This window comes from Drosophila simulans, chromosome 2L, assembly GCF_016746395.2.
Source record: "Drosophila simulans strain w501 chromosome 2L, Prin_Dsim_3.1, whole genome shotgun sequence".
Taxonomy (NCBI): Eukaryota; Metazoa; Arthropoda; class Insecta; order Diptera; family Drosophilidae; genus Drosophila; species Drosophila simulans.
This window is the reverse complement of record NC_052520.2, coordinates 10,896,425-10,922,853: the sequence shown is the minus strand read 5'-3', so window position 1 is coordinate 10,922,853 and position 26,429 is coordinate 10,896,425. Positions and strand designations below refer to the sequence as shown.

Sequence of the window (26,429 nt, the reverse complement as noted above, 5' to 3'; positions counted from 1 at the left end):
CAAATTCGACCTGCTGTGGCACTTAGAAGAAAACCAAACTGAACCAGGATCCAAACCATTACCTATGGTAAAGGAAAAGTTGAATTCATTCTAGGGTTTGGGGGCAGAAATCACAGCACGAAAGCAAATGATCGCAATCGAGGGGAGCTTTTTGTGGCACAGTAGGGTACAGTTTATTGGAAATTTTGTATTTGCTTTGCTAAAAACACACTGGGCCTATTTTTGAATACTTCTCAATCTTGAGCCATTTGGGTTTTTTAAATTAGATAGGCAGAATAATAATTAACCCATCGTGGCCCTTTTGGCTGACCCTTTAACCACTGTGCACGCCGGACTGGAGCAGAGGTTAGATGAAATGTGCAGAAGGCGGAGGTTATAAGGTGGCCACGGCAACAGAGCTGCCATTTAACTGACAGTCAGCAGGCAGCGGCAAACTCAGGCAGCAGCCCCCATTGAGACCCCAGGGACCTCGGGACCAAAGTCAAGACTCGGACTCGCAGCTGAAGCCAGCGCATGACTGGAAGCACCCAAACCGAACCGAACCAAACCAAACCACACAACACCACACCACAGTACACCAAACCGAAATAAAACAACCAAGAAATGAAAGAGCAGAGAAGTCGGCCCGAAAGTCAAATGCCAAGCAGCAGATCATGCCGGGTCTGTGGGTCTGGTGTTTAAGGTCTGGGGTCTAGGGTCTGGGGTCTGGGGTCTGGGGTCTTGGGTCCCGGGTCTTCAAAACCTCGGACTCAGGCAGGTCGTTGCAGCCAACGTCGCTCGTGGTGTGTTATCAAAGCTGATGATGATTATACCCACTTGCACGCCTTTTTTGTGCCCCTACAGGAAGCCAACGTAAAGACGACCTGGCTTTCGGTCATGAGCGGCTTGGTGGAGTGTAGTGTAGTGGAGTGGATTGGAGTTGCCTGAGCCTTGCCAGCAATTGGCTACTCGTCGCCATCGCCATCGTCGTCGCCGTCGTCTTCGTCTTGTTGCATGCATTATTATTATGCGCATGCGCGCAGTTGGCCATATAATCTAAAATTGTATCTTTGGCGTGTAACCCGGGGCACTTTTTCTTCTTCTTTCTGCTCCTGCTCCTACTGCTGAGCCCAAAGAAAACCAATGCAACAAAATAAACTGATTATGTGCCTACCGCTCTCTGCAGCGAAATTAACAGCCCCATCTACTCTGGACCTGCAATCCTTCTCCTGAATTCCCCCCCCCGATGGATTGGATTGGATTGGCTGGCCTTCTTTATGTTTTTTTGTTTTTGGTTTAGCCAAAGGCTTTGTTCGGTGAGCGGGTCACATGAAATTTGCTAATATTTTGACCTTAAGATGTAATATCTGTGCTGGCCCCATTGTGCACAGTGGTACAAGGTTTCACGTTTGGGATATTAAACAGCAGTGTGAAAAACACATAAACATATGATTTTACAATATGCTATACAATTTGACCTTGTTCTTTTCGTTTGCATTTAGCTTAAAAGTTTAGCCTATTCATCAATTCCAGACCAAAAACAGCTCTTATCCATGGATTCATCAGCAATTTGCACAACTCACCCACTGTCCCGTTCGCTACTTTGGTCCGCCAGCGGCAGTAGCTGTGAAATAAAAATAAAACTTATTTATTACATCGGTCTAAGTCGCGAAAGCCTGACTTCATTGCTCGCCCTGTGGGCAAGTGTTCAATAATTTATTAAATTATTTAAATAATAAGCGGGCACTTTGGAGTCGCCTGTTGTTGCTGCAACAGTTGACTGATTGATATAGAATACAGTTCTTTTCGATCGAAGATGAATAGTTAGCTGGCAAATCAATCAGAGGATAAATGGCCCAGACTGGCAATTTCCAACACTTTCGGTGGAAAGTGCAGCGCGGGTTTTTAGCATCTGCCCTTCACCAATCTTCGATGGCCAGCTAGATAGTTGGCCAACAAAAAAGTTAGCTAGTCGAGGCTGTTCTGCTCTACATGCCAATCAAATGCTACCTCAGATTGCAGATCCCGATCCCAGATCCCAGAATACAGAGCACACAGATTCCAGAACACAAACTAAAGACCGGGGCCACCTAGTAGTCGAGAGCGAGTGCCTCGAATGCGTAACAAGATCAAACCGCAGCCACCGCACTCGGGAGCTTGGAACTTGGAAGTTTGAAGTTGGAACTTGGTTGTTGGTAGTTGGTAGTTGGAGCTGGGGCAGCCAAACAGTTGGTTGGCAGAGGATGTTTGGCATTAAGCGTAATTGTTGGTTTGCTGGGCTGAATAAAAAAAAGAGTAAAATATCATTAAATACTCGGTACCAAAATCAAAGCCAAAGACACAAGTGAGTGTAGTCACGTTGCCACGAACCCACAGGTCAACTATTCGATACCCTGTAAGGCGAACAATAAGTTGGTAATAAAGTTTATGATCATATTTATAGGTGTATAAATTGCAGAATCACCTAAGGCAATCTTAGTAAATTGTATATACATTAATTTATGATTTTTTATCTTTATGCTATCAACATTTATTTAGGCTTAGTGTTATTTTAATGTGATTTTTTAATAGAAAATAGTAGCCAGAAGAGATCGTTAATGTGTTATATGAAAATATGCAGTTTTAGCTTGCAAAATGTTAAATCAAATATAGGGCGGTATCTGCTAGTCGAGCATACCTCTCCTTTGCAATGTCACTTTTCTCTTTTGCTTGAGGCGGCCGGCCAGCCACCGATACGAGCGACCGAACTGAGCCAAAGGTTGCTGATGGGCAACTGGAACTGGGTACTTGCTGGCACTGCCGGCAATCAGGTCGCCGTTTCTGGACCGACTCCGATTCTTGGCCAGCTCTTTCGGTACGCTTTTGCTTTTGGCCCGGCCCGGGACGTGGCCAGACATGAAGAATTACAAAGAGTAGGTAGTTGGGCGCAATTGACGGCGAGGCTCAGGCTCGGCCTCAGTTTTAGCCCCACTCCCCCCCAGTCGCAGCCTCGACTTTGGATTTCTGGTAAAGCCAAAGAAACAACAGCTTCAACCTCTGCAAGTTGGCAGCAGGTCGGCCCACGTTCTGCGATCAGCGCTCCACTCAACTGGCGGCTGGGCGAGCTCCCGGGCATAGGTAGCACAAAAAGCTGTTCAATTTAGAATTCAAATTGTTGTCTTCGCTTCTTGTCATCCTCCCTCCCCTCATCATCATCATCCATCCTTCCTTCTCCAGCTGCCCCACCATTTGCCCGGCTTGGTTGTTTGGATGGCTGACTGGCTGGCTGGCTGGTTGGTTGGTTGGTTGGTTGGATAGCTGGCTTTAGGGTTAAGCAGGTCAAAATCCGTACAACTAAATTGAGCCCAGAAAATACAATTGGGCAGAGCAGAAGACCCCTTTCAACCCGTGGTAGAATTCATTTTTGCGCACTGCACTGTCGGCTCTTCAAATTAAAATGTATTTGGCGGGCAGCGAAAAAATTGGGAAAAGGGGAGGGCAGAAGAACGTCCGCTGGGTGACCAGAAGCAGCCAGAAGCACTTTTGTAGCTGCTTATTAGTGTGATGTGTCTTTTGGGCAAAAAGTCGTCGGATTCGGGATTCGAGATTCGAGATTCGGGTTTTTCGGGGCTTCACTTTTCGGGCTCGAGCTGAAGGCGAGTGGGGATGGCGATGGTGATGGAGGACGCGGATGAAGACCTGGCACGTTTCACATTTGACGCACCATACGCTGACCCTGCTATTAATTTATTTTGCAAGCAACAAAATTCCAGAGCTTGAGATTATCCCCAGATGCTCGTTCATTCAATTTGGATCCATTTATATGCATATTGGAGATGGGTGCGTGATTGGAATATCGTTAAGACTAGGAAATAATATTACTGCTCAATAATTAATATTAATTGATTTCTGTCAATATTATTAGATCTTAACCTCCTTCATATAACATCATTCTTTATAAGCCTAATCTCGATCATCATAGTCCTTCGCTAGCATAACGTATATTTGATATCTCTTTCCTATCCGTATATTTTAAGCAAAACAAGAACCAATTTTATGTGCCTACTTTATGATTGAAACCCACTTGAATTCTATGTAAATATTGCGCAACAAAATAACTTTATTGGGCCTGAACTTTATAGCTCTATTAAATAAAGAAGGGGCCGAGCCAAAGCAAAAGTCGTATAAAACGAGAAAATATTTACGAGTTCTTTGGCTTGACTTCGAAATCAAAACGAAGCGAACTTTTGACGAATCATTCGACTACGTATGCAAATTGATCTTGGACATTCATTGATATCTAACCATCTGTCCATGGTCAACTTGGGTCACCAACGCTTCCCTTTCCGAGACAGAAAGAAACCACAGTCAGACAAAAAGCCGAACTTGAACTATAAAGTTTAATTAGATTGAAAAGACCAAGAATTTGATTTTGATTTGGGTTTTGGGTTTTGGGTGGAGTCGTAAGATGCGTATCTCAAGTGAACTCTTCGATTTCATGGCAAATATTTGCAAATTCTTGGACATATGTATGTAAATATTCAATCAATTAGTTTGAATCTTTTGTGTCTGTCAAATAGATACGAGCTGCGAAAGCCATTAAAGTTCAGAGTTCTGTTTTTGCATTCATTTATATTACCGCTTACCGTGTTTTTTGGCCAGCAAAATATGAGACTAAACTGGGTCTTCTAACGCTAACAAAGTCTTTTGTTTGATGCAGCCAAATGATTTGCATATTTCCATATTTTCCGCCCATTTTCCTCCTGGCCTGTGTTGTCTTAAATTGCCTTCAAACGAATGGAGACCAGAGACCTGGAGTCCAATTACATTGCGTGTATGGATCTACAGATGGCCTCGGCCCCTTAGTTTTTGCTGTTTTTTCTGTTTCTGCCAAGGAGTTCAAAGTCAAGAGCCGAGAGCCGAGAGCCTGAGAGACCCACAATTCAAATCTGTTTTTGGCCCGTATTGTTATGGCCAAGTTGTGCTCTTTTTTTTTGCTGGCTTTCTGGCCATTTCCTGGGCTCTAGTTAATGCCAACTTGTTGTTGCTGCTATTGTTGGCTCTGTCAATTATTGGCACAGAATTTAGAATGCACTTGGCTAACCATAACCATGACCACAGAGCCACCCAAATCAAAGCCTCTGCTCCTCCCGATTCCCCTCATTTTTTTTTAGTTTTATGTTGTCCGAGCAAAATTATGACAGAGTCTAAGAGCTGCCCATAGGAGTAAAAGCCACCAATTTCCGGTTGGCTCTTGGTCTTTGGCTCGTTTTTTAGCTCGTTTAGATTTCTTCTTTACCTTTTGACCAACGCTTTGTGGGAATACGGATACGAATAGAAATGAATACTTCATTTGAAAGGAAAGTTAGACAAGCTTATTAAGGTTAGTATACGCACTGTCACCTGAAGAAATATAGTAATAGATACTAAATGTATTTACAAAGCTATAAACTAAAATAAAACGCAAACAAACACAACTTGGACTTGTATTTATAAGCTTAATCTAATGAGTAGAACTTAAACATTAATTTTTTATATTCGCTCTCTTGAGTAATGGAGATGACCCCTACCTAGTTTATGACCCTATATCCAAAACCCCCTACTTACGCTACCTCCCCCTGTACCGCTGGGCCTCCTCCATCCTCATCCTGTCAATAGCTTCAAAGATCCTGGCTCGACGATCCAGCTCCTTTTGCACAGCCATCTTGTTTCGTTCCCACTCCAATTTCTGTTCTTTTTTATATGCCTTCGAATTTTTCTCTGTTTCATTTAAAATTTTAGTATTATAGTTGCTGTTTGACCAGGGACGTCGTGTCGATATGGGATGATCGTAAAGAGCTGTATTATTCGCCGGGAAAAGGCTGGGTTTTATAAAAATTGCCACATAGCCGGGTTTGGTTATGATGCGATCCTTGGGGAAAATACTAAAAAATATGATTTATTTGAATTAATTATTTGTTGTAAGTAAATCAAGATCTCCAAATCCTCACCAAAAGAATCCCTGGTACATATCCTGCACCGAATGGTGACCCCACCAGCTGCCAAGGACCTGCAAAGGACACGATCGATTGCGGCCCGCATACGAACTCAATACCTTGCCGACGGATACAAAGAGCAATTCCGTCGTGTTGGCCTCCACCAATTCGGCTTTTCGCATCATGAAGAGATCATTGAAGGCTGATATGACCACATCATCGTACAGATTATAGACCAATTTGTTGTCCTTATCCTGGCCAAGGATCAACATGGCAGTGCGCATGGAGTTCATGATGTGGGCCAGGGCCAAGAAATTAATGTTCATGTCCTTGTAGTCCGCTGTTAGATAGCCCAAGAACCAGTGACGCATGTGAACACGAACTGGGAGCTCTATCCGCGTCATCAGCAGCCAAGGACCTCCCCATCTGTTTTTGAATGTGCACAAGATCTTGGTGGGCAAACCCCTATCTCGTTCCAGCCTAATGCCAAATACCTCATGTAGATCCATATCCTCGCTGCATGTGGCCTCTGGGTAATCGAAGAATGCGGATGGGTGTGGTGTTACCGAGTCCCAAGATCTTACGGAAAAACCTGGTGTGTTGGAATCTGGTGGTTCTTTTCCGATTCCCGGTGGATCTGTAAACTTATCCTTGGGGCTTTCCGTGTAAATTTCTACAGTTGGCTTTTCTTTGTCAATCGCAGTGGTCATCGTGGATTCTGTGGTGATTTCATTAGCCATTTCGGGAGTTTCATATGTTGTGGCCTTTGTTTTTCTCTTTGTTGTGGACTTTATCTGCGTGGTAGTAGACCGGGTGGTCATCGTCTCACCCGAACCACTGGAGTCCTTGTCTTCTACGCTTGGTTTCTTGGCTTCGATCTTCTTCCGCGAGTGCTCCTCTGAACTCAACTCAAGTGTTTCCATTGCCTTGTCCTTTTTTGAGTTATGTTTGGACTCCCGCGAATGCTCCAGTGAGCTGACCTCCAGAGTATCTCCCTCGCCTGAATGTTCTCCCGAGCTGATCTTCAGATTGCCCCCCTCAATGGGCTCCCTTGCTGTACCATTGAATCCAAGTTGTGGCGCACTTATTCTAGATGTCCCATAGTTGTTGAAAATAAAGCTCATGTAGTACGTCTGGCCCAGGACCATCCACGGCAGAGTTGTCCACAGGCAGGAGGTCAGCATAGTTGCGTTCTTCAGCACCACCGGAACCGAAGTGAAGGTTTCTATATGGTAGTTGGGTTCCCTATATACCCTCGCTCTGTTGACTCGTGACTAACCTTGTTAACATTTATAATTTTAAATGTGTTGACTGATTTGCCTGATTGCCATTAGTTTCGTTCTGGATACTTTGACGGTAGCATCTTTCATTGATGTCAAAGCTAAAAAAAATAATATTATGTAATTCAAGTGGAAGCATTTATATTCTATTAATAATTTTAACTAATGAAAATGAAAATAAGAAAACTTGGATCTTTTAAATAAATTGACATATTTAATCATAATATAAACGGATCCTGTGAACCTGTGTAGTAAACAGGTCCTTAGATTTTGAATTCGTGTGACCAGAAATATCTTTAATATAATGTTAATAATATAATATAATAACCCATTCGACTTGGCCTTACAAGCTTGCTATTAATGCAATCGATATGAAAGTACTTTTGTATTTAATTCAATAAGGTTATATTTATTTGATTCAAAGTGCCTTAACTATATCCCTCCACTTGCAACTCATTAAAAAAAGCAGTCTTGATATTACAATTTTATTGGCATTTTAATGATAAAATCAATTGAAGTGTCTGCGTTCTTCCAAAGTTCCTCGAGCGAACCTGTCTGCCAAAAGTAAGGACAAGGACAAAATTAGGGTAGATCGTTTTTTCCCACGACCAAGGGACTTACGGTAGGATCTTCCGGTGGTGTTACATCTCCTCGTAGTCATCGTCCTTGGCTCCAGTTTCGGGTCCATCCGGCACATTGCCAGCGGCGAGAGCTGCCCGTTGAGCAGGCGCTTCGCTGGCCACTTCCTTGGCATCCTGGTTCTCCTGACTGCTCTCACGGGCTCCGTTGTCCCGCTGATTGGAGCCGGCATTGCTGCCGGAATGTCCGTGGCTCTCGCTGCTCTCGTAAATGGACCGCACGTACCGCCCGCCAAAGCTGTCGTCGATGCTGATCTCGTAGCTACTGTGATGGCTGTGATCGGTGCGCTTCCCCTCCTGTACGGCCTCCTCCTCCTTCGATTTTCGATCCTTGGCATCCTTGCTGTCGCTGTCATCGTTGTCATCGTCATGACCATTCGCTGGCGTGGCATCATTGCCTCCGCTCGAGTCTTTGGAGTCGCTTTTGCCATCGCTACCATTGCCGCTTTCCTTCTTACCAATGGCATCGCCATCAGTAGCCAAACTATTATCAGCAGATGTAGCGTGGTCGTCATTGGGGCTATCCGTCGCAGCACTACCGTCACCATCTTGTGAACGATCACCGGGTCCACCGCCGGGACCAGCGGCACCACCGCCAGCACCACCACCGCCACCATCGACGCCGGTGCCTCCTTCGCCATCCGGATTATTGTTGTTGAAGGCAAAGTTCATGTAATACTTCTGGCCCAGAGCGCCATGCTCCGGCAGTTGGCCGAGGGCCAGCAGGACCAGGTAGCCAGTGAGTAGCCGCATCCGCATCCGCCACATCGCTGCAACGCTGAGCTGCCCGGGCTGTCCGACCCTCCCTTATATATAGAGATGACCGCCGTTGCCCGGAATCGAATCGATTTGACTGCGGCCGTGGCTGCTCTCGCCCATTAAAAAGGGGCAGTCCGATAAAGGCGTGTCCAAAGCAGTGCCGCAGCAAGCGGGGCATACGCTGGGGAGCTGAAAAAACAGTGGCAGTTGTTAGTCCATGTTGCTGCAGTGCAGCGGCTGAAGCAGCAGCAGCAACAGCAGCGACAGCAGCAGCTGCCGCGGAAACAGGTTGGCCCCCTGTTGAAGAGAGCTACGTGGAATTCAATCAGGGCCAATCTATAATAGAAATCTCATGTGGCGCGAGCTTCGTTTTGCCCAAAGGGGAGTTTGCAGCAGCAGCAGCAGGGGGCGTGGCAGTGGGGATCAGCTCGGCGAAGGATGAGGAGATGGAGGAGAACGAGGGGTAAATGGGGTGCCCACTTTCGATCGATCGTGCGTTGCAAATATGAAAATGCTACTGCAGCGAGTGCGGCAGCCAAGTCAGGCAGCTTTGGCTAAAATCGTTTTTCATTAACAATTTTAAAAGCCGCGCATTAATCACAAGTTCACAGACACACACACACACATAGAGAATACAGAATGCAATACAGGATTCCCTGTGCCCACGACTTATCGTGGTTAGCACAGTGGATCAAAAGAACGAAGTTATTTCATAAATATGCATAAATAAGTTTAAGTATATGATTAATCTTATGATAGCCGTTATCTGATATTCATATGAAGTGCTTGTTAATTTATTATAGTATTTTAAACAAATTAAAGATTTTATAAGTTAACTTGAGAGGGGAATTAAATTATACAGTCTATTTTGCCAGCCACGAACCACTGTGCAAGTGACCATGGCCATCATAAATCTGCCGACTCTTCCGTAGACACCCCACTAATTCTTCTCTTTGGCTCTCTTCTCGTTGCAGTCGTTTCGTGATCAGTCCATCGATGGCACTGGCCTGCCGCTCTTAACTGAAGATCACCTGGTTAACTCGCTGGGCATGAAGCTGGGGCCGGCTCTCAAGCTGCGCTCCATATTGGCGAAGAAATTGGGCGGGCCGTGTCCGTGTGTTGCATGCGTTGCGCAGGCGCAACAAATGCTGGCACTGCAAACGGGTGGGGCAGCAGCAACGGGAGCAACAGCAGGCGCAGGAGCAGGAGCAGGAGCAGGAACGGAATCGGGCACAACTAGTTGCAGCATCAAGTCGGAGATCTTCAATGGCGGCAGCAACGGTAGCAGCAGCGGCAGCAGCAGCAATCAGGGCAGCGATGTTGCAGCTCCGCCGGCGGCAGCAGCCAGCTCGCCCAGCAGCAACATGTTGCTGCCAGTGTTGCCGTGCAGCGGACTGCAGGACGCCAGCTAGTTAGCAGCGGTCCCGTCCACATACGTATTTATGCTAACTAAATTGCATTTCACCTGCTAAAATGCTGAACCAAATGAGCTTTCAACAATTAAGAAAGGAATAAGAGAATAACAAATAGACGGGCTGACAGGCGCCTCGGATTGGGAGAGAATACCTATTGTATAAATTAAACGATAAATATGTAATTTAATGGCTAGCTAAAGTTGTAAACTTTAAGTGAGAAACAACAATAATCGCAAAGTCTTCCATTTGCACAAACACATAGACACACACACGAACACACAAATCATAATTGTATAACATTAATCAATTTATTAGTCAATTTAATGAGAGAGTTTTCGTTTACGTACTTAAGTGCAAAGCGCAATTTTGCATTGATTTTATTTATTTCTATGACTTTTTTCGTTTTTAACTGCTAGTCAGTAAATGTATATTTAATAGAATTCCGCAAAATGTGAAGCAAACTTAAAAATTCAATTTTATTGTTTTGCAAATCGAAGTAAAAGGCTATTTATTTTAATATAATATCCTACGATACGGCAGAATTGTTGGACCCGCCCCCATTGCTTTGTTCAAATTTTATTAATTTATGTTTACTTTATCTGCGGCCATGCACAGAGGAATTCAAAATTCAACATTTAGAACTATGCATCCTTTTAAGAGCTCCAAGACTTGAAAACCAACACACAAACACAACACTATACAAGAATTAAAAAAAAAAGATTAAAAACAACCACACGAAACAAGCAAATAGAAAACGTAGTTTATAGCTCCCATTGTACATATTGTTTATTTAATTAGTTGTAAGCGATTTAGCAAGAGACACACAAAAACATGTTCTAACACCTAGGCCGTATGCAATGATGAACTTAATGAAACAGAAGCATATTTCTACAAAATAGGCACGATGAGAATGAACTTGATTTACTTTATACATTTAATGAACTATAGCTATTTTTCACAAGCTGAAGCAAATAAATTATACCAGTTATCATACAAAATCAAACGCGACTCTCGCTGCACGTTGGTTGGATGTTGCAACTGGGGCGTTATGGGCACGCGGCTGACCTCCGGAGCGCTCGATGCGTCGCGGGTCAAGCGGAACCGTTGCGCCAAAAGGCAACCAAGGATGGCTGCAAAACAATTAAAAGCACGCAGCGCACCTTCCAGCGTCTAATTACAAATTGGAGTCATTGAATTTATTAAAATCGGCCGCGTAAATTGTGCAGCAATGCACTTGAGACACGCGAACTGATATTGTGGGCCATCGCCGGTTGGCCGAGGCGGTTGGCGCTTCTTGGCTCTCATTACTCGGTCATAACTCAGTGCGCCTGTCCGGTTGCTTCAAGTATCCCTAGCCACTAGAAAGCCCATAAAGCCAAGTCGGCTTCCTCTTGCAAAAACATAATTGCTCGACTTCTGCTGTTCAGCAAACTCCTTTTTTATGAAGATCTGAGCGGTTTGTACATATATGTTGGAAGTTGGAAGTAAGTACTTCTAGTTACTAGAATATAGTTAGCACCAAGCGGCACTTCATGCCTACTTAAATATGCAATACTAGTTACTAGTTACTAGATCCATAAATCTGGATGGATGGTCAGTAAAATGAAGACACATCCCATTTATGTCCTAAATATAGGAATGGCTTATAAATTCTTCCTGATACATTTTAGTAAAAGGTCTTTAGTAAAGACATTTTAGTATGCGATGTAAATACAATTAATAATTATAATTGGTTGGCTTGATGAAAATCTATAAAAATGTTTACTTAGAAGTTACCTTTCTTAAAAAAGTATTCAAAGGGTATAAGTTATTGTTTGAATTGTTTAAGCTGCCTGAAGGTAGTACAATAACCTAACTCAAATTTTTTAAATAAGGAAAAATAAAAGCCTTTTAGAAATAACACGCCAAAAGTATGCAATATACTTATGCAATATATATATTATGCAATATATGCAATATATACGTATGCAATATACCTGCATATCCAGGAAATCTGGTGATCACCATCTGGTGATCACCATCCACCAGTCAATCTGAGGACACAATTGGAAACATTTCTTCTTATATTTGCGGTTTTATTAGATACAAATTACCCATACATTAACATATTTCACTTAAGGATACAGAATGAAACTCTTTGATAGTGGCCGTGAAGGACTTAGGAATGCGGCAATAGTTCCTCGTTTACGTGGCAACAGGAGCCGGAGCAGCTCCCTCCGGTTCGGCAGCCTTTTCTCCGTTGCCGTTCTGCGCCTTGGCTGCCGGCAGATCCTTGACTCCGGTGGAACCGAATCCTGCCTCGCCGCGCTCGGTGTCCTCCAGTTTGTCCACCATCACCAGTTGCGGATAGAAGATGCGCTCGCAAATGAACTGGGCGATGCGGTCGCCATGCTTCACCTCAAAATCAACATCTGAGTGATTGAAGAGGACGACGCCGAGATTGCCGCGATAATCCTCGTCGACCACACCGGCGCCCACATCAATGAAGTTCTTCACCGCTAGCCCGGATCGTGGGGCTACGCGTCCGTAGGAGCCCTCCGGAACCTGCACTTGCAGATCGGTCTTGACGATGGCCTTTCCGCGTGCCGGCACCACCAGGTCGTAGGCGCTACGCAGGTCAACACCTGCCGCTTTCGCGGATCCCCTCACCGGCTCCAAAGCATTCTCGGTGAGTTTGGCGAATCGCAGGACGCACGTGTCGATCTTCATCTTCTTGGCAGCTGGAATGTCGGCGAAATCGGTTGATGGCATTTGGTGCAAATTGAGTTATAACTGAAATGCTTCAAAACTCCAGACTTTATTCAGCTTACTTGCAGAATTCTGGTCTGAAAATGACGCGGTTAAATAGAGCGTCGGAAAATTGGCGGACTTCCAGTGTTGCAAAATACCGAAAGTACAAGTCGCCGAAAATCTACCAAAAAAATCTAGAATCTAGAAGCATTTATCGATATATCAATACTATTATAGCTGATTTACACACCTCTATTTAGCACGTTGTTTTGAAAAATTCACTTGATGCGTTAATGTTAATGTGTTGATAACTGCAACTTTAAATCATGGCGAACACTTATTTCGATGAGTATGAAAACTTGGAGGTAAATAAGATTATAAAACATGTTGTGGAACTGTACTCATAGTGACCAAACTGCAGATCCACGAGCTCATGCTGAAGGATCGTCCTCGGCAAGAAGCCTACTACAATGCGATATTGGGGAATAAGGATCTGTTCAAGGACAAGATCGTAATGGATGTTGGTGCCGGCACGGGGATTCTGTCCGCCTTCTGTGCGAAAGCCGGCGCCCGTTTGGTCTACGCCGTGGAGGCATCCAATGTGGCCACCAAAGTTGCCCTGGATTTGATTGAGGATAACGGCCTGACGAACGTGGTGAAGGTGATCCAATCACGTGTTGAGGAATTCGTACTGCCTGCCGAGGCGGAAAAGGTGGACATCATTGTGTCCGAGTGGATGGGCTTCTACCTGCTACACGAGGGCATGTTGGACTCTGTTCTCCTGGCTCGGGACAAGTTTCTCAAGGAGGGCGGACTCCTGTTCCCCAGCGAGTGCACCATTTTCGTGGCGCCCTGCTCGGTACCATCGCTCTTCGATGATTGGCACAACGTGGACGGCATCAAAATGGACACGTTTGCCAGAAAACTCCGAACACAAAAGTCATCCAGGCCGGAGATTACGCATCTGAATCCGCAAGATCTTCTGCACGAGGGCGTCGTCTTTCACTGGATGAATCTGCTGGATGTGGAGGCCAGCGATTTGGACAGCATTCAGTTCAAGGAGGTTATAACAGCCCAGAAGGCGGGCAATCACCAGGGCTTCTGCATTTGGTTCGATGTACGGTTTCCTGGCGAAGAATTTGTTTTAAGCACATCGCCGCTCTCCCCGCCAACGCATTGGAAGCAGTGTGTAGTTGTCCTGCCCGAGGAGTCCTGCGAAAATCTGGAGGAGAAGTCACCCATTGCATTTCAAATCACAATGAAGCGCAGTGCTGCCGATATGCGTAAATACAATCTGGAGGTGGATTTGCTAGACCCCAACACAGAGGAGCATCCAGTGCCTTGCTCCTGCCATATGACGAAGTGCATTCTGACGGAAGCTCATCTAAAAATGATGGACACCTCATGAGTTACTTGCCATCTCGGAATCCGAACAACGATCTGTGGGGAAATCAATTTATTTAACATGTTTAATACAAATACAATATATATCTCAGTCAAACTTAACGTCTAGTCCAGCACTTTCAAAAATGTAATTAAAATAACTTTACGCAGGGCGCCGGCTTCACATCAACAACCGCTGCAGCCGACTCTGGAGTTCCTTGAGTGAATGTTGAAGACGATTAGTGTCGGGCTTTTGGTAGCAAATATTCAGGCAGCCGGCCACTATGTCTTGAGCCTTGCCAACAATTCGTCGCCTGCAAGTCAAATGTGAGTGTAAGTAAATCGAATCGGCTTGCATTTTAGGTCACTGCACTTACTTTGAACGGTACCAAATAGATTGTGAGTTGTCTGCCAGAAGCGAGACCACTCGTATGACGGATTGTATTAAATGCCACTCATTACCTTCGTTGGCCCACACTCGTTCGTTCATTGAAATCATTCTAAAAGTTTTTAGAAGTTTAGCCTTGAAACAATTTTATCCCTGCGAAAACCCTTCAATACGTACCTCGAATAGTATTCCAGGAGCAGTTCAATGTCCAGATTCATGCTCACCAGTTTTTCTGGCACTATACCCGCGGGCAATCGCAGTTGGCAGGCTTTAACTTCCAGTTCCCGTATGAGAAAGGCGAACGGAAAGCAAACTCCAGACTCGCCGTACTCCTTTACCAAGATTTCGATTTTCGTGAATAACCTATTGCTGCGCTCACTAGTTGTGCCCGGCTTATCCACAACGCTGTTGATAATGTTGCCCCAAACGGACTCGATCAGTAGGGGGTCGTTGTGATGCGAGCAGTTGAGTATGGACAATTGGCACTCCCAGAGGTCGTAGGGCTCCGCAAAGTGCTGATAAAGCTGAGTTATATCGTACAACGCATAGTTTAGTTCCTTAACAGCCGTAGCGGCATTCAGCTGATCTCTAGCCAACTCTGTCATTGCGGCAAGCACTGTTTTTTGAACTCGTGCGATGTCCAGCTGAATTTTGAAATTATGTTATTAAATATAAGTCACCACATCTTTCCAGAGATCTGCTAATATACCTTATCCTCCAGCTCTTTCAGGAATATTCCATTGTTTAGTGAAGAGCCAACGTTACCATTTCGCATACACATAACAGCACGCACCAAGTACTCAATGCGCTGATCCAGATTTATGTTATCACTGCGTGTCATAGCCAAATTGTCCAGTATATGGGCTGCCTGGGAATGATGGCCATTCTTTTCGTAGTACTTCCACAGCAAATCGATAAGAACGACATTATCCACGTTTTGCGACACACTGCGCCGCAAGAACTCTCCCAATGACGGCTCGACCACGTCTAAAAGCTCTTTGAGCATGTCGTGGGCCAGCAGCCATTCGTAGAGTGTTATATGAATGAGCGGGTCTTTCACCTTCAGGGTCTGGGCCACTATTTTTGGAATCCTTTGCGTAGTACCGTTTTTCGCAACGGATGCTTTAGCCGTACCATTAGGTAGATTTATCGATTTATCCTGAACGTGCGACTTGTTGCATACTCTCTGGTAGATATGGTCCAGCATAAGTTGCACTTCCTTGTAGTAGGCCATCCTAAGAAGGGCATAAATTAGTTTTTCCAAAAAAAAAAAAAAAGAAGAAACCTCTAAAGAACTTACCTTGTAGCAAAGCAAGTGTAACCCTCGCGATCTTCGGCGGGTTCCCCATTCTTATAGTAATGAACACCAACCTCCTCTGGATCACTTTTTGAGGCACACACAGCCGTAAGCTCGATCACTCCCTCAAAGAAGTCAGCCGATATGAATTGCTGGCAAATACTATGCAGTGGCAATGTGGGAGCAGCTTCCTTGCACATATGCAGGGTGGTTCGCAGCATATGTTCCTTTTCGCTGGCCGAAGTGCAACTCTTTGCATTCATCAACAACTCGGTGGCCTTGTACGTCACGTCATCCTCATGCCTGTATAGGTTTGGGCAGTTCTCACGTAAGTTCTTGGACACATCGGATACCCCCGCCGCGTCCTTCAGATACAGATTGATCAGCGAGATGATCAAGAATGCGCAGACCTCGGAACGTGTAATCAGAAGATCCCGGAAGGTGGAGCATGTCAACAACTTCTGTTGCTCCGGACTGAGTTGCACGCATATCAGTTGGAAGGAATGCGAGTTTAGAATGTTCCACAGGGATATAACCTCACAGGCATGTTCTGGAAACGGCGGTAGATAAGTTCAAGCTTTATGATTTAATATACCAACTTTACTTACTGACAAATAGGTTGAGAGCGGAAAGCGAACGTGTTTCCTCTACTTGAGCCTGCTCGGACAGTACCCGTTGCTCAGGAATTGGCAGTAAAGTGTTGCCCATCATGATGGTGTTATATGAATTGGTTCTATCCAAATGGTTATCAAATGACACTCGAGTAGTAGTCGCTGGAACAATTGTATAATTAAGTACCTTAACATGCTTTAAAAAGTTTACGACTTACAGGAAATGTCGTGCACAGAATGCACCTCCAGAAAGCTGCGCAGGGAACGCAGATCGGATAGCAAGAGGGCACAATCACTCTGACTTAGATTGGAGCAAAACTGCTCATTTACACAGCGCATTTGCCAAACAGAATGCAGCATGCGGGAGACATACGTGTAAAGTCCGTCGTGTTTGGCCGAGAAAACGATTGGTGAGTTCTCGTTACTAACCGCCGCCTGTGGTGGCTGCATATTTCCAACTTATAAATATAAAAAAATATACGTGTTTACTGTTTCGCAATCTGGAAGGGCTTATTTAACTCACTTGGACTTATGGGCTGATTGAACTGCGATCCAGGAAAACCAACTGGACTATTTGCCACGCTATTTGGCATTGGCGTGGACATAAACATAGGTTGACGCTCCCTAACATTCGTCGTATTCGGACCCAGTGTTTGATTAGCCATATTGCGGTTGCTGGCGTTTTGGAACTTTTGATGCTGATAGCAAGGCTCTCCACCGTACAGCATAAACGCCTGAGCGGCCCACAAAGCAATATTACTGCCACGATAAGTATCCGATGTGGCCAGCAGCAGAGCCGTGACACATGCCTCTCGCTGATTCTGCGACTGGAAGAACATCTTCACTTCCTCGTGATGTGGGCCATTGCACGACATAAGGATCTGGCGCAGTACGTCCACCATTTTAAGCACCTCTATGATATGTGTGCCTTGGTTGGTGAGCAGGGCTACTTTGCGGGAGTGTCGGGCACTGTTTAGGGGTGACTTCCGCAGTGGCGACGACGGTTCATACACCTCAGCCAATCCCCAGACAACTCCATCCAGGCTCTCCAGAGCCGTCGACTCCACCAGGTAGGTAAAGTTAACCGATGGGGCAGAGCTGAGCGACCAGAGCAGATCCTGCTCATGCTGTTGCGTTGTGATCATCAACATGGTTCCCTCCGTGTAGTGAGCGGCATGCACCTGCTTTGGCTTGTTGGTGGTGGCATTTGGGGTGTAGCCGGGCGGTAGTCGCACGTGGAGCAGATAAAGTCCATTGGGAGCCTCGGCATTTGGCGACAGTGGTGGCTGAACTGCTGGCTGACCAAAGCCTGTATTCTCACCTGGACTGCAAGGAACCGCGGGACCAAATTGTTGCCTCACATTTAGCGACGTTGTGGAGAAAAAGAGCCGCACACCACACTGAGTAACGGCCACAAGATGTAGTTTGCCGGCATCGTCGGCGGTCAGAGGGCAGATGGCTTTCACACATTTAAAAATGGACGGGTCCACAGTCCTAAAGTTTATATAATGAGTAATTATTAACCACACAACCGTTAAATTCTTTGCGAAACTAGCACTTACGTGATCAGACTAACTGCTTGATTCGTAATATCGTTCTGGGTGATCCGACCAAGTCTTCGAGCTGTCGTGTAACTCGTACTGATGTCCCAAGCCTCAATGGCACCTTTTTCCGTAAGGACATAGAGAAGCTTGCGACTGTTATCGATCTCAATGTGTTCGATTGGATCTACTTCCTGCAAACAAATCGCGCTAAATAGTTACGGACACTTTTTGAAATAAAAACAATAGTTACCGAAAAGACCTTCAGAAAACTGGGAACCATATAGGAGACCAGTCCTTGGGAGAGATTTATCTTTTTGCATCGCTTGCCAAACCAACTGGACTCGGCCTGGTAGTAAATTTCATACAGGCAGCCATCGCGACCGCCCAAAAAGATGCGGCCGTCGTCCGTTCCTTTGATGACACTGATGGACACGTTGTCGGTGGCAATCACAAAGACTGGCCGGTTCATCAGCTGCATTTCGTTGTACGAGCCCTCACCAAATGTCACGCCCAGGACAATGACCTCAATGGGCGTAGTGAGGAGCAGGAGGTACTTGACGTCCTGCACAAAGACGCCGGGTTTTGGTTTCACCAGGCCAACGCTTACGATCAGATGGCTCAGGCCGTCGTAGTACGCCACATCTCTCGTCTGATTGAACGTCCAGATGTAGATTTCTGAATCGATAGTTAGCCAGGCACGTCCGATTTCCGGAAAGAGGCCCATGGTGCAGTGGCATTTTATGTCTGCAACGGGTAGGATCGGAGATTGGAACGGATAATTCTATGGGCTGATGCCCAGGATACGTACGCTTAAAGTGCTCCAGAATCTCGTTGGGAATAGCCGACTTGGTCACCGTTCGCATTTGTTGTAGGTTATGTGTTGCATCCGATTTCAAAAAAGAGAGGGTCTGGTAATCGTAGTCATTAAGTCCGCTCATCGTGGCCCGCCCATGCTGGCTAACGCCGGTCAGCTAGAAAGAACGTATCATTAGACATGGAGGAGAAGCTGGTAAACATCCGTATCCAGTGCATACTTCCAGCAGACCCGGCTTATTTCTCTCCAGATTGTAATGCCATTCCAGCATACTGGTCGCCGTCGTGAAAAAGTCTAGCTGTGCTTGCGGAAGAGTCATCGTGCTGATAACTGTGCTGGGGCGGGCTAACTCGGGTGCAATGCTAACTTAAAATGCTGTCAGACCACTGTTTTGATATAAAACAACAAACAAATCTGCAGATTTAGCCGACTGATGCTTAGGATACCCACGCTCCCGCCTTATGCTAAGTGTTACCAGATAATCTCACTTTCTTCGTATTCTTTTGGTATATTTCGTTTGAATATTGATGGATTTCACAATTTCAGACGATTTGGCGGGGTATCGCGAAATCGTCTGTCACAAGAAACATTTGAAAACATGCATGTAATATTTTTATTATAATTTCTTTTACTTCTTATGCACGTTGCACGATAAGAACGCGTATATTGATAAAGAGACAATAAAACTATATTAGAACGTTTAATTTTCAACCATCGCAACGGTTAGTAGGGATATTCAGTGGGTTTAAAGACTTTTAGGAAACGTTGATACTTTTATATAAACAGTTACTGAGCTAATACAAGTATAATAAAAAAAGGCAAATGCAATGCCCGAAAAATATTTAGAATATAAAAAGATTAGAATATAAAGAAAAAAACTATGTTGAGCGCAACAGGTGTGTTATTCTCTTAAAACGGTTAAAACACAAACTACTGATTGAATTCATCATTTTACAAGCTTTGCCAATGGATTTTATAATTGTGATTGAAGAGGAATTACCAGATAGACTTGATTTTAGCCTTCTCTTCAAATAAAGTTTAATGAAATAAAAACAAGACTACTGTAACTCAACACAGAAACTGCCGCGCTTAACAGCACAATGCAAGACGTTAACAGCACACCAACGGCACATGGCGCGCAAAATTTAGCTCATTTTGTGCGCCTCACACAGCCACATTAAATTTCCCTTCTTTTCTTTTCCCCGTTTCCGGTGAGTAGTGTGTTCCGCGTTATATTTTTATTGAAATTTTAACCCAAAATATCTCCAAAACCACCCCTTTCAGCGAGGAGTCCATCCAGAATTTGTGTCATACAAACGAGGGACTAACGGAGCGTAAGTTTTGTGTGAAAAGGCGTCCCAAAACATCGAATCGAGTGATCCACTGAAACGGCAATTGGCGTGTGGCACTGAAGAGCCGCCGTTTTTCCATTTCCGCTGGGATGGATGATCCATAAACAAATTGGAAAACAATATGCATCGCATGTTTTACTAGCCCGATGTGAACTCTGCGATTCGGTGTTTGGAATGCTCTGTGACAAGCACTTGTAGCCTTGCTAAACTAATAACTAATGTTTTTGCCGACAGTGTCATCAAGATGCGTACCATCAATTCCAACCAGTGCGTGAAGATCCCCAAGGATATCAAGGCCTCGGTGAAGGCCCGTGTGGTGACCATCACCGGCACCCGCGGCACCCTGAAGCGCAGCTTCAAGCACTTGGCTCTGGACATGTACATGCCCGACAAGCGCACCCTGAAGGTGGAGAAGTGGTTCGGAACCAAGAAGGAGTTGGCCGCCGTTCGTACCGTATGCAGTCACATCGAGAACATGATCAAGGGTGCGTACTGCTAGGGTAAACACAACAGGAACACTTTCATAGCCAGGTCTTTCATTTGCCAACCACACGAGAATTTAATAATAACAACTGAGTTAGTAAATTCCATTCATACATATATATTTCCACATATCCACAAATTACTTTAAAAGGCTAGATAGTTAGTGTGTGCTGGCCAAATAGATTCGGCATTAGGTTCCTAAAGACATTTGCACTAAGTACCACACAATTAATTGAAATTACTCTCTCACCAGGAGTCACGTTTGGATTCCAGTACAAGATGCGTGCTGTGTACGCCCATTTCCCCATCAACTGTGTCACCTCCGAGAACAACACGGTCATTGAGATCCGTAACTTCTTGGGCGAGAAGTACATCCGTCGTGTGGAGATGGCTCCTGGCGTCACCGTGGTCAACTCCACTGCCCAGAAGGACGAGCTTATCGTGGAGGGAAACGATATTGAGTCTGTCTCTGGATCTGCCGCCCTCATCCAGCAGTCCACGACCGTCAAGAACAAGGATATCCGTAAGTTCCTTGACGGTCTGTACGTGTCCGAGAAGACGACCGTTGTGAAGCTAGAGTCTTAGACTTTTAGAATGCGTTTCAACCTAAAATGTTAATAAAAAAAAACCAACGGCCGAAACTTTCAATAAGAAATTTAGTGTCTTTAAACTTTTGTAATATAATGTATTCTGATTTTATCATAATGCTCAACCAAAAAAGTGATGAATGTGGTGATATTGGTTGAAAATTCGTAGGTAAGATTGTCATTTATCTTATTTATTTATTTGCAAGGTTTCATAAGTTCATGATAACTTTAGTTTAAAAGCACTACAAAAGGACCTCTACGAAGATATCCCGCTTAAGGCAGAGGTAGTCCTCTGCTGGTTCCCTCTGGCACACAAATGGAAACTGAACCTTGCACTCTATATCGTGGTACCCAAAGGCTCCATTGTAATTGGCGAATCCAACACAATCCTCTTCGGGAGAAGCGTTGTTCGGTTCCCGGGGTACCCAATTAAGGTACGGCACAGTTTCGCCGTTCCTGGCGAGTAGAAAGGTGCGCCGGTTACCCAAGCAATTGATGCCAGCCCAAACGGAATGATGCCAGCTTTGGGTGAAGGATAGCCCCATACTCTTTAGGAAGTTGGTTGTAAGGAGTTTGTCCTCTGGATTGTCGAGCACCATTAGTTCGGCACCAAGTTTTCGACAGCTTCGATCGGCAACATGCCAGTTGGCCTGAAATAATATTGTTGTGGCTAAATAAAATGTTGTACGATGTATTGTACCCACCTCCTGCAAGGATACGTGGTAGCACTTGTTTCCGACTCGACTAAACGGCAACGGACACGTCTGTGCATTGGCACATTCGAGAATCAGAGCTACGAGTAGGAAACCAAAAGACCCTTTGATGCACATGCTCATGTTTTAGGTCCAACTGTTATGACTGAATGCTAGCGACTTTTAAACGCTCGGCAGAGTCCGATTTTTTATTGCGAGCAGCAGGGAGTTAATATTTATTATGAGTTCATAACGTTATCTTAGGCAAATTAAGGCAATCAGTGCGAAAATGGCAACTATGTACAACGACTGCGAATTTATTACAAAATGTTCAAAGTCTGTTAATTTACTATGCCATCTGGACGAAGGAAAAAACGCCCCTTTTTTTAGTATTTATGTGTCGTTTTCCAGTTGTTTGCTAAAAGCTCTGCAGTTTGTGCAGAATCAATAAAAAACCACTGTACATTTAAATTGCACAAAGGAACATAAGAAAAAGCTTATCATTTTAATATGAAAGATCTTTAAAAAAAAGTGGAATTATGGAATTACACCTGTCAAAATTCCAATTGTTCCACTGAGATAATTTGCCTTTTCAATAAGCATCAAGTCTTTAAACGTTAAAATCAATAATTTCATGTTAATTTTGCTTTTGTTTTAAGCCTTGATATATAGAGAATATATAAATAAATAGCAAGTATTTGCATCTTATAAGCTACATCTTTGCAAATGTGTCCGAAAATTTGGAAATAATCGCTTGAGGTACGATCGATAACTTAAGGAATAACTCACATCCCTGGGCGTCTAATAACTGTTCTGTTCTCTTATTCACTGAACGGCATTTGTGACGAGTAGAACGTAAGAAAGTGCAACTGTAATTAGCGTAAAGATGAATTTACCACCAAACCCTGGAATTGCTCGTGGTCGTGGACGTGGTCGTGGAATAAAGCCCGATGAAGAGGCGAATCGCGGCTTGGCTCCTCTGCTGGTAGGGATTTTCATGTTTTATTGTTTCCATGTGGAAAATAAGCTTGGCCATGTCTTTTAATATGCATCCCATTTCGATGTCTATGTAAAATCAGCATGCTAATCACATGTATGTGAACATGAAGAAAACATGCATATGCACATAATATTTATATATAAAAATATGCTAGTTTTTATTATTTGTTTGGTATTTCATGGTTAAAAAAAGTACATATGTACATGCATTTTACAAAAAATAAACCATATAAGAACGAGGCCATTCAAGGTTATTCATAAATGTAATTGTACGTACATTGCTTGTACATTACAAAACGGTATCGTACTGCTGTATATGTGAAGCATATGTAATGCAAACAGTGGCCGAAAAGAACTACAAAAATGTCTGTAACACGTTAAGGTCGAATAGCATGTACATCATTTTGCCATGATTTGTTAATAACATAGATTTCTAATATGCATGTGACAATAAAAACAAATACATACTTAGTTAAATAATACTTTGTTACAAAATAAGTGTAATAAAATTAAATAATAAATTATTTAACCAATTCATTCGCAGGGTCAGTCGTCGAACTCTTCCCACACGGAAAGGAATCAAGCATCCGGAGGCAATGGTGGTGGCGGTGATGCTCAAGTGGGTCCCTCGATGAGGCAGGTGCAAATTCCCAGTTCCGAGGGTGAGTGGTTTTATTTGTTTTTCCTCAGCTCAAAGAAGCTGTTGTTCTCCTCACTTCTTTTCAATGCGTTTTACGAATTAATTTAATTCAGGCGATCCGCGTGGCTCCGTACGCGGCCGTAGGCTAATAACGGATCTGGTGTATTCACGTCCTCAAGGGATGACCAGCAAGAAAGGAGTGGTTGGCACTCATATTACCGTGCAGGCAAACTATTTTAAGTTATTAACGCGTCCAAACTGGACCATCTACCAGTACCGCGTCGATTTTACGCCTGATGTGGAGACTACACGACTGCGTCGGTCTCTTTTGTATGAACATAAAAGACTCCTGGGTGGCTATATCTTCGACGGAACCAACATGTACTGCAGCAATCCGTTCAAAGCTGTACAAGGTAGCCCCTATGTTTTGGAACTGGTGACGAAGAGTCGTGCTGGCGAAAACATTGAAATTAAGATCAAGGCTGTTGGATCTGTGGAATCTACGGATGACCAGCAGTTTAAGGTCCTTAATCTCATAATGCGCAGGGCCATGGAGGGCTTAGACTTGAAGCTGGTCTCGCGCAACTACTTCGATCCTAAAGCTCAGGTTTGCCCTCTGCACTCACATTTATCCTCACTCTCACTTTGGTAATTTTAAAAAACTAGATTAATTTGGAGAATTTCCGCTTGCAACTATGGCCTGGCTATCAGACTTCGATTCGCCAGCACGAGAATGATATATTACTTTGTACCGAGATATGCCACAAGGTGATGCGAACTGAAACTTTGTACAATATTTTATCCGATGCTATTCGTGATAATGACGATTATCAAAGTGCATTTAAGCGTGCAGTAATGGGTGAGTATGATTATGGTTCTTTCAATTTTCGTATAGTCCAATTTAAATACTTCATAAAAGGTATGGTGATACTAACCGATTACAATAACAAAACCTATCGCATTGACGATGTTGACTTTGAATCGACGCCCTTGTGCAAATTTCAAACCAATGACGGTGAAATTTCGTACGTGGATTACTATAAGAAGGTAATATCCGAACCAAAAGCGTAATACATTTTCTATAAGAAAAGTCTTTTTCAGCGATACAACATAACCATTCGCGACTTCAAGCAACCTCTGGTCATGTCTCGTCCGACAGATAAAAACATTCGTGGTGGCAATGACCAGCCCATAATGATCATTCCCGAGCTGGCACGGGCTACGGGAATAACGGATGCTATGCGCGCTGACTTTAGGTATGTTTTAATGGAGGATGCTTTAATCCAAAGGATGCTTTTAAATCACCGTTTTTATGATCGTCAGGTTGTTGAGGGCCATGAATGAACATACCAGGAGCCCTCCAGATCGCCGCATCGAACGCCTGCGCATGTTCAACAATCGCTTAAAGTCGTGTGCACAGAGTGTAGAGACCCTTAAGTCCTGGAACATCGAGCTTGACACCGCCTTGGTGGAGATTCCAGCCCGCGTGTTGCCACCGGAAAAAATAGTATTCGGCAACAAAATATTCGTATGCGACAATCGCGCCGAATGGACCCAGGAGTTTCGCAACTGTTCGATGTTTAGAAACGTCCACATCAATAGGTGGTACGTGATCACTCCGGCTCGAAATCTGCGCGAGACCCAGGAATTCGTGCAGCTGTGCATCAGCATAGCCAGCAAAATGAAGATGAACATCGCCAAACCAATATAGTAAGTATTACTAACTATGATAAATGCTTAATATAATTTGCCATTTCTTGCAGTGAGGAAATTCCGGATGACCGCAACGGCACTTACTCCCAAGCGATCGACAACGCCGCAGCTAACGATCCACAGATAGTGATGGTTGTCATCAGAACTCCGAATGAAGAGAAGTATAGCTGCATTAAAAAACGCACGTGCGTGGACAGACCGGTGCCATCGCAGGTGGTGACATTAAAAGTCATCGCGCCTCGACAGCAAAAACCAGCTGGGCTGTCGTCGATCGCCACGAAGGTGGTTATTCAGATGAACGCCAAATTGATGGGAGCTCCCTGGAAGATAGAGATCCCCCTCCGCGGTCTGATGACTGTTGGTTTCGATGTCTGCCATTCACCGAAGAACAAGAACAAGTCATATGGGGCTCTTGTTGCAACCATGGACCAGAAGGAGTCGTTCCGCTACTTCTCCACCGTAAACGAACACTCGAAGGGCCAAGAGTTGTCCGAGCAGATGTCGCTGAACATGGCGTGCGCCCTGAGGTCGTATAAGGAGCAACACCGTTCTTTGCCAGAGCGCATTCTCTTCTTCCGCGACGGTGTTGGCGATGGTCAGCTCTACCAGGTGGTAAACACCGAGGTGAACACCCTAAAGAGTAGTCTCGACGAAATTTACAAAACAGCTGGCAAAAAGGAGGGCTGCCGCCTGACATTTATTATTGTATCCAAGCGCATTAATTCTCGCTACTTTACTGGGCATCGCAACCCAGTTCCGGGCACTGTAGTCGACGACGTTATTACCTTGCCAGAGCGCTACGACTTCTTCCTAGTGTCCCAGGCGGTTCGGATAGGAACAGTGTCGCCTACCAGCTACAACGTTATTTCTGACAATATGGGACTAGACGCCGATAAGCTGCAGATGCTCTCCTATAAGATGACCCATTTGTACTACAATTACTCCGGGGCCATAAGGGTCCCCGCTGTCTGCCAGTACGCCCACAAACTGGCTTTCCTCGTAGCCGAAAGCATTAATCGCGCGCCTTCAGCAGGACTGCAGAATCAATTGTACTTTTTGTAAAACTATGACTTGCATTAAATGCGCTAACAATTTTACGATTTGATATATTGACATTTGAATTTAATAAAGGTATTGCACATTCATTGTTCTACCAATCCGAAATAATTCT

The 26,429-nt window shown here is 44.5% G+C and overlaps 9 protein-coding genes across 14 annotated transcripts in view; 4 read left to right on the top strand and 5 right to left on the bottom strand.

Moving 5' to 3' along the window:
• The window catches only part of LOC6731931 (pneumococcal serine-rich repeat protein), a 54,439-nt gene extending 43,410 nt beyond the window's left edge, over positions 1-11,029 (top strand). For all 4 annotated transcript variants that reach the window (XM_039295471.1, XM_039295464.1, XM_039295480.2 and 1 more), the window contains exon 7: positions 9,585-11,029. In XM_039295471.1, the coding sequence (XP_039151405.1) occupies positions 9,585-10,022 (438 nt within the window). In that variant the 3' untranslated portion in view covers positions 10,023-11,029. The remainder of the gene's footprint in view (positions 1-9,584) is intronic.
• On the bottom strand, positions 5,457-7,285 carry LOC6731929. Its single transcript, XM_016179981.3, has 2 exons — positions 5,949-7,285; positions 5,457-5,882 (listed from the first exon to the last, which is right to left on the bottom strand). Exons 1-2 carry the CDS (start codon positions 7,115-7,117, stop codon positions 5,567-5,569), a joined length of 1,485 nt encoding a protein of 494 aa, XP_016024600.1. The 5' UTR covers positions 7,118-7,285; the 3' UTR covers positions 5,457-5,566.
• On the bottom strand, positions 7,685-8,645 carry LOC6731928 (accessory gland protein Acp32CD). 2 transcript variants are annotated; one of them, XM_016179980.3, is made up of 2 exons: positions 7,835-8,645; positions 7,685-7,764 (listed from the first exon to the last, which is right to left on the bottom strand). In XM_016179980.3, exon 1 carries the CDS (start codon positions 8,617-8,619, stop codon positions 7,855-7,857), a length of 765 nt encoding a protein of 254 aa, XP_016024599.1. In that variant the 5' UTR covers positions 8,620-8,645; the 3' UTR covers positions 7,685-7,764; positions 7,835-7,854. The 2 variants fall into 2 exon arrangements, with proteins under 2 accessions (XP_016024599.1, XP_016024598.1); XM_016179979.3 differs by having other exon boundaries at positions 7,685-7,768; positions 7,835-8,644.
• Positions 11,030-12,070: 1,041 nt separating the features above from the next.
• Positions 12,071-12,921, bottom strand: LOC6731926 (deoxyuridine 5'-triphosphate nucleotidohydrolase). Its single transcript, XM_016179978.3, has 2 exons — positions 12,836-12,921; positions 12,071-12,745 (listed from the first exon to the last, which is right to left on the bottom strand). The coding sequence occupies exon 2, from the start codon at positions 12,732-12,734 to the stop codon at positions 12,210-12,212; it is 525 nt and encodes a 174-aa protein (XP_016024596.1). The 5' UTR covers positions 12,735-12,745; positions 12,836-12,921; the 3' UTR covers positions 12,071-12,209.
• Positions 12,922-12,965: 44 nt separating this feature from the next.
• On the top strand, positions 12,966-14,261 carry LOC6731925 (probable protein arginine N-methyltransferase 6). Its single transcript, XM_002079024.4, has 2 exons — positions 12,966-13,120; positions 13,177-14,261. Exons 1-2 carry the CDS (start codon positions 13,082-13,084, stop codon positions 14,161-14,163), a joined length of 1,026 nt encoding a protein of 341 aa, XP_002079060.2. The 5' UTR covers positions 12,966-13,081; the 3' UTR covers positions 14,164-14,261.
• Positions 14,197-19,304, bottom strand: LOC6731924 (nuclear pore complex protein Nup154). The gene is made up of 12 exons (XM_016179977.3): positions 19,013-19,304; positions 18,787-18,949; positions 18,229-18,722; positions 17,997-18,169; positions 16,958-17,928; positions 16,653-16,892; positions 16,432-16,596; positions 15,827-16,373; positions 15,236-15,761; positions 14,704-15,170; positions 14,516-14,638; positions 14,197-14,452 (listed from the first exon to the last, which is right to left on the bottom strand). Exons 1-12 carry the CDS (start codon positions 19,109-19,111, stop codon positions 14,320-14,322), a joined length of 4,101 nt encoding a protein of 1,366 aa, XP_016024595.1. The 5' UTR covers positions 19,112-19,304; the 3' UTR covers positions 14,197-14,319.
• A 630-nt stretch (positions 19,305-19,934) lies between these two features.
• LOC6731923 (60S ribosomal protein L9) lies at positions 19,935-21,282 on the top strand. Its single transcript, XM_039295541.2, has 4 exons — positions 19,935-20,003; positions 20,077-20,126; positions 20,379-20,629; positions 20,881-21,282. The coding sequence occupies exons 3-4, from the start codon at positions 20,389-20,391 to the stop codon at positions 21,210-21,212; spliced, it is 573 nt and encodes a 190-aa protein (XP_039151475.1). The 5' UTR covers positions 19,935-20,003; positions 20,077-20,126; positions 20,379-20,388; the 3' UTR covers positions 21,213-21,282.
• LOC6731922 (C-type lectin 37Db) lies at positions 21,166-22,299 on the bottom strand. Its single transcript, XM_002079021.4, has 2 exons — positions 21,919-22,299; positions 21,166-21,864 (listed from the first exon to the last, which is right to left on the bottom strand). Exons 1-2 carry the CDS (start codon positions 22,048-22,050, stop codon positions 21,457-21,459), a joined length of 540 nt encoding a protein of 179 aa, XP_002079057.1. The 5' UTR covers positions 22,051-22,299; the 3' UTR covers positions 21,166-21,456.
• A 386-nt stretch (positions 22,300-22,685) lies between these two features.
• LOC6731921 (protein aubergine) lies at positions 22,686-26,425 on the top strand. 2 transcript variants are annotated; one of them, XM_016178447.3, is made up of 8 exons: positions 22,686-22,891; positions 23,450-23,567; positions 23,659-24,152; positions 24,212-24,404; positions 24,465-24,592; positions 24,647-24,801; positions 24,869-25,255; positions 25,309-26,425. In XM_016178447.3, the coding sequence occupies exons 1-8, from the start codon at positions 22,793-22,795 to the stop codon at positions 26,318-26,320; spliced, it is 2,586 nt and encodes an 861-aa protein (XP_016024593.1). In that variant the 5' UTR covers positions 22,686-22,792; the 3' UTR covers positions 26,321-26,425. The 2 variants fall into 2 exon arrangements, with proteins under 2 accessions (XP_016024593.1, XP_039151423.1); XM_039295489.2 differs by lacking the exon at positions 22,686-22,891 and adding an exon at positions 23,138-23,270.
• Positions 26,426-26,429: the final 4 nt, after the last annotated feature.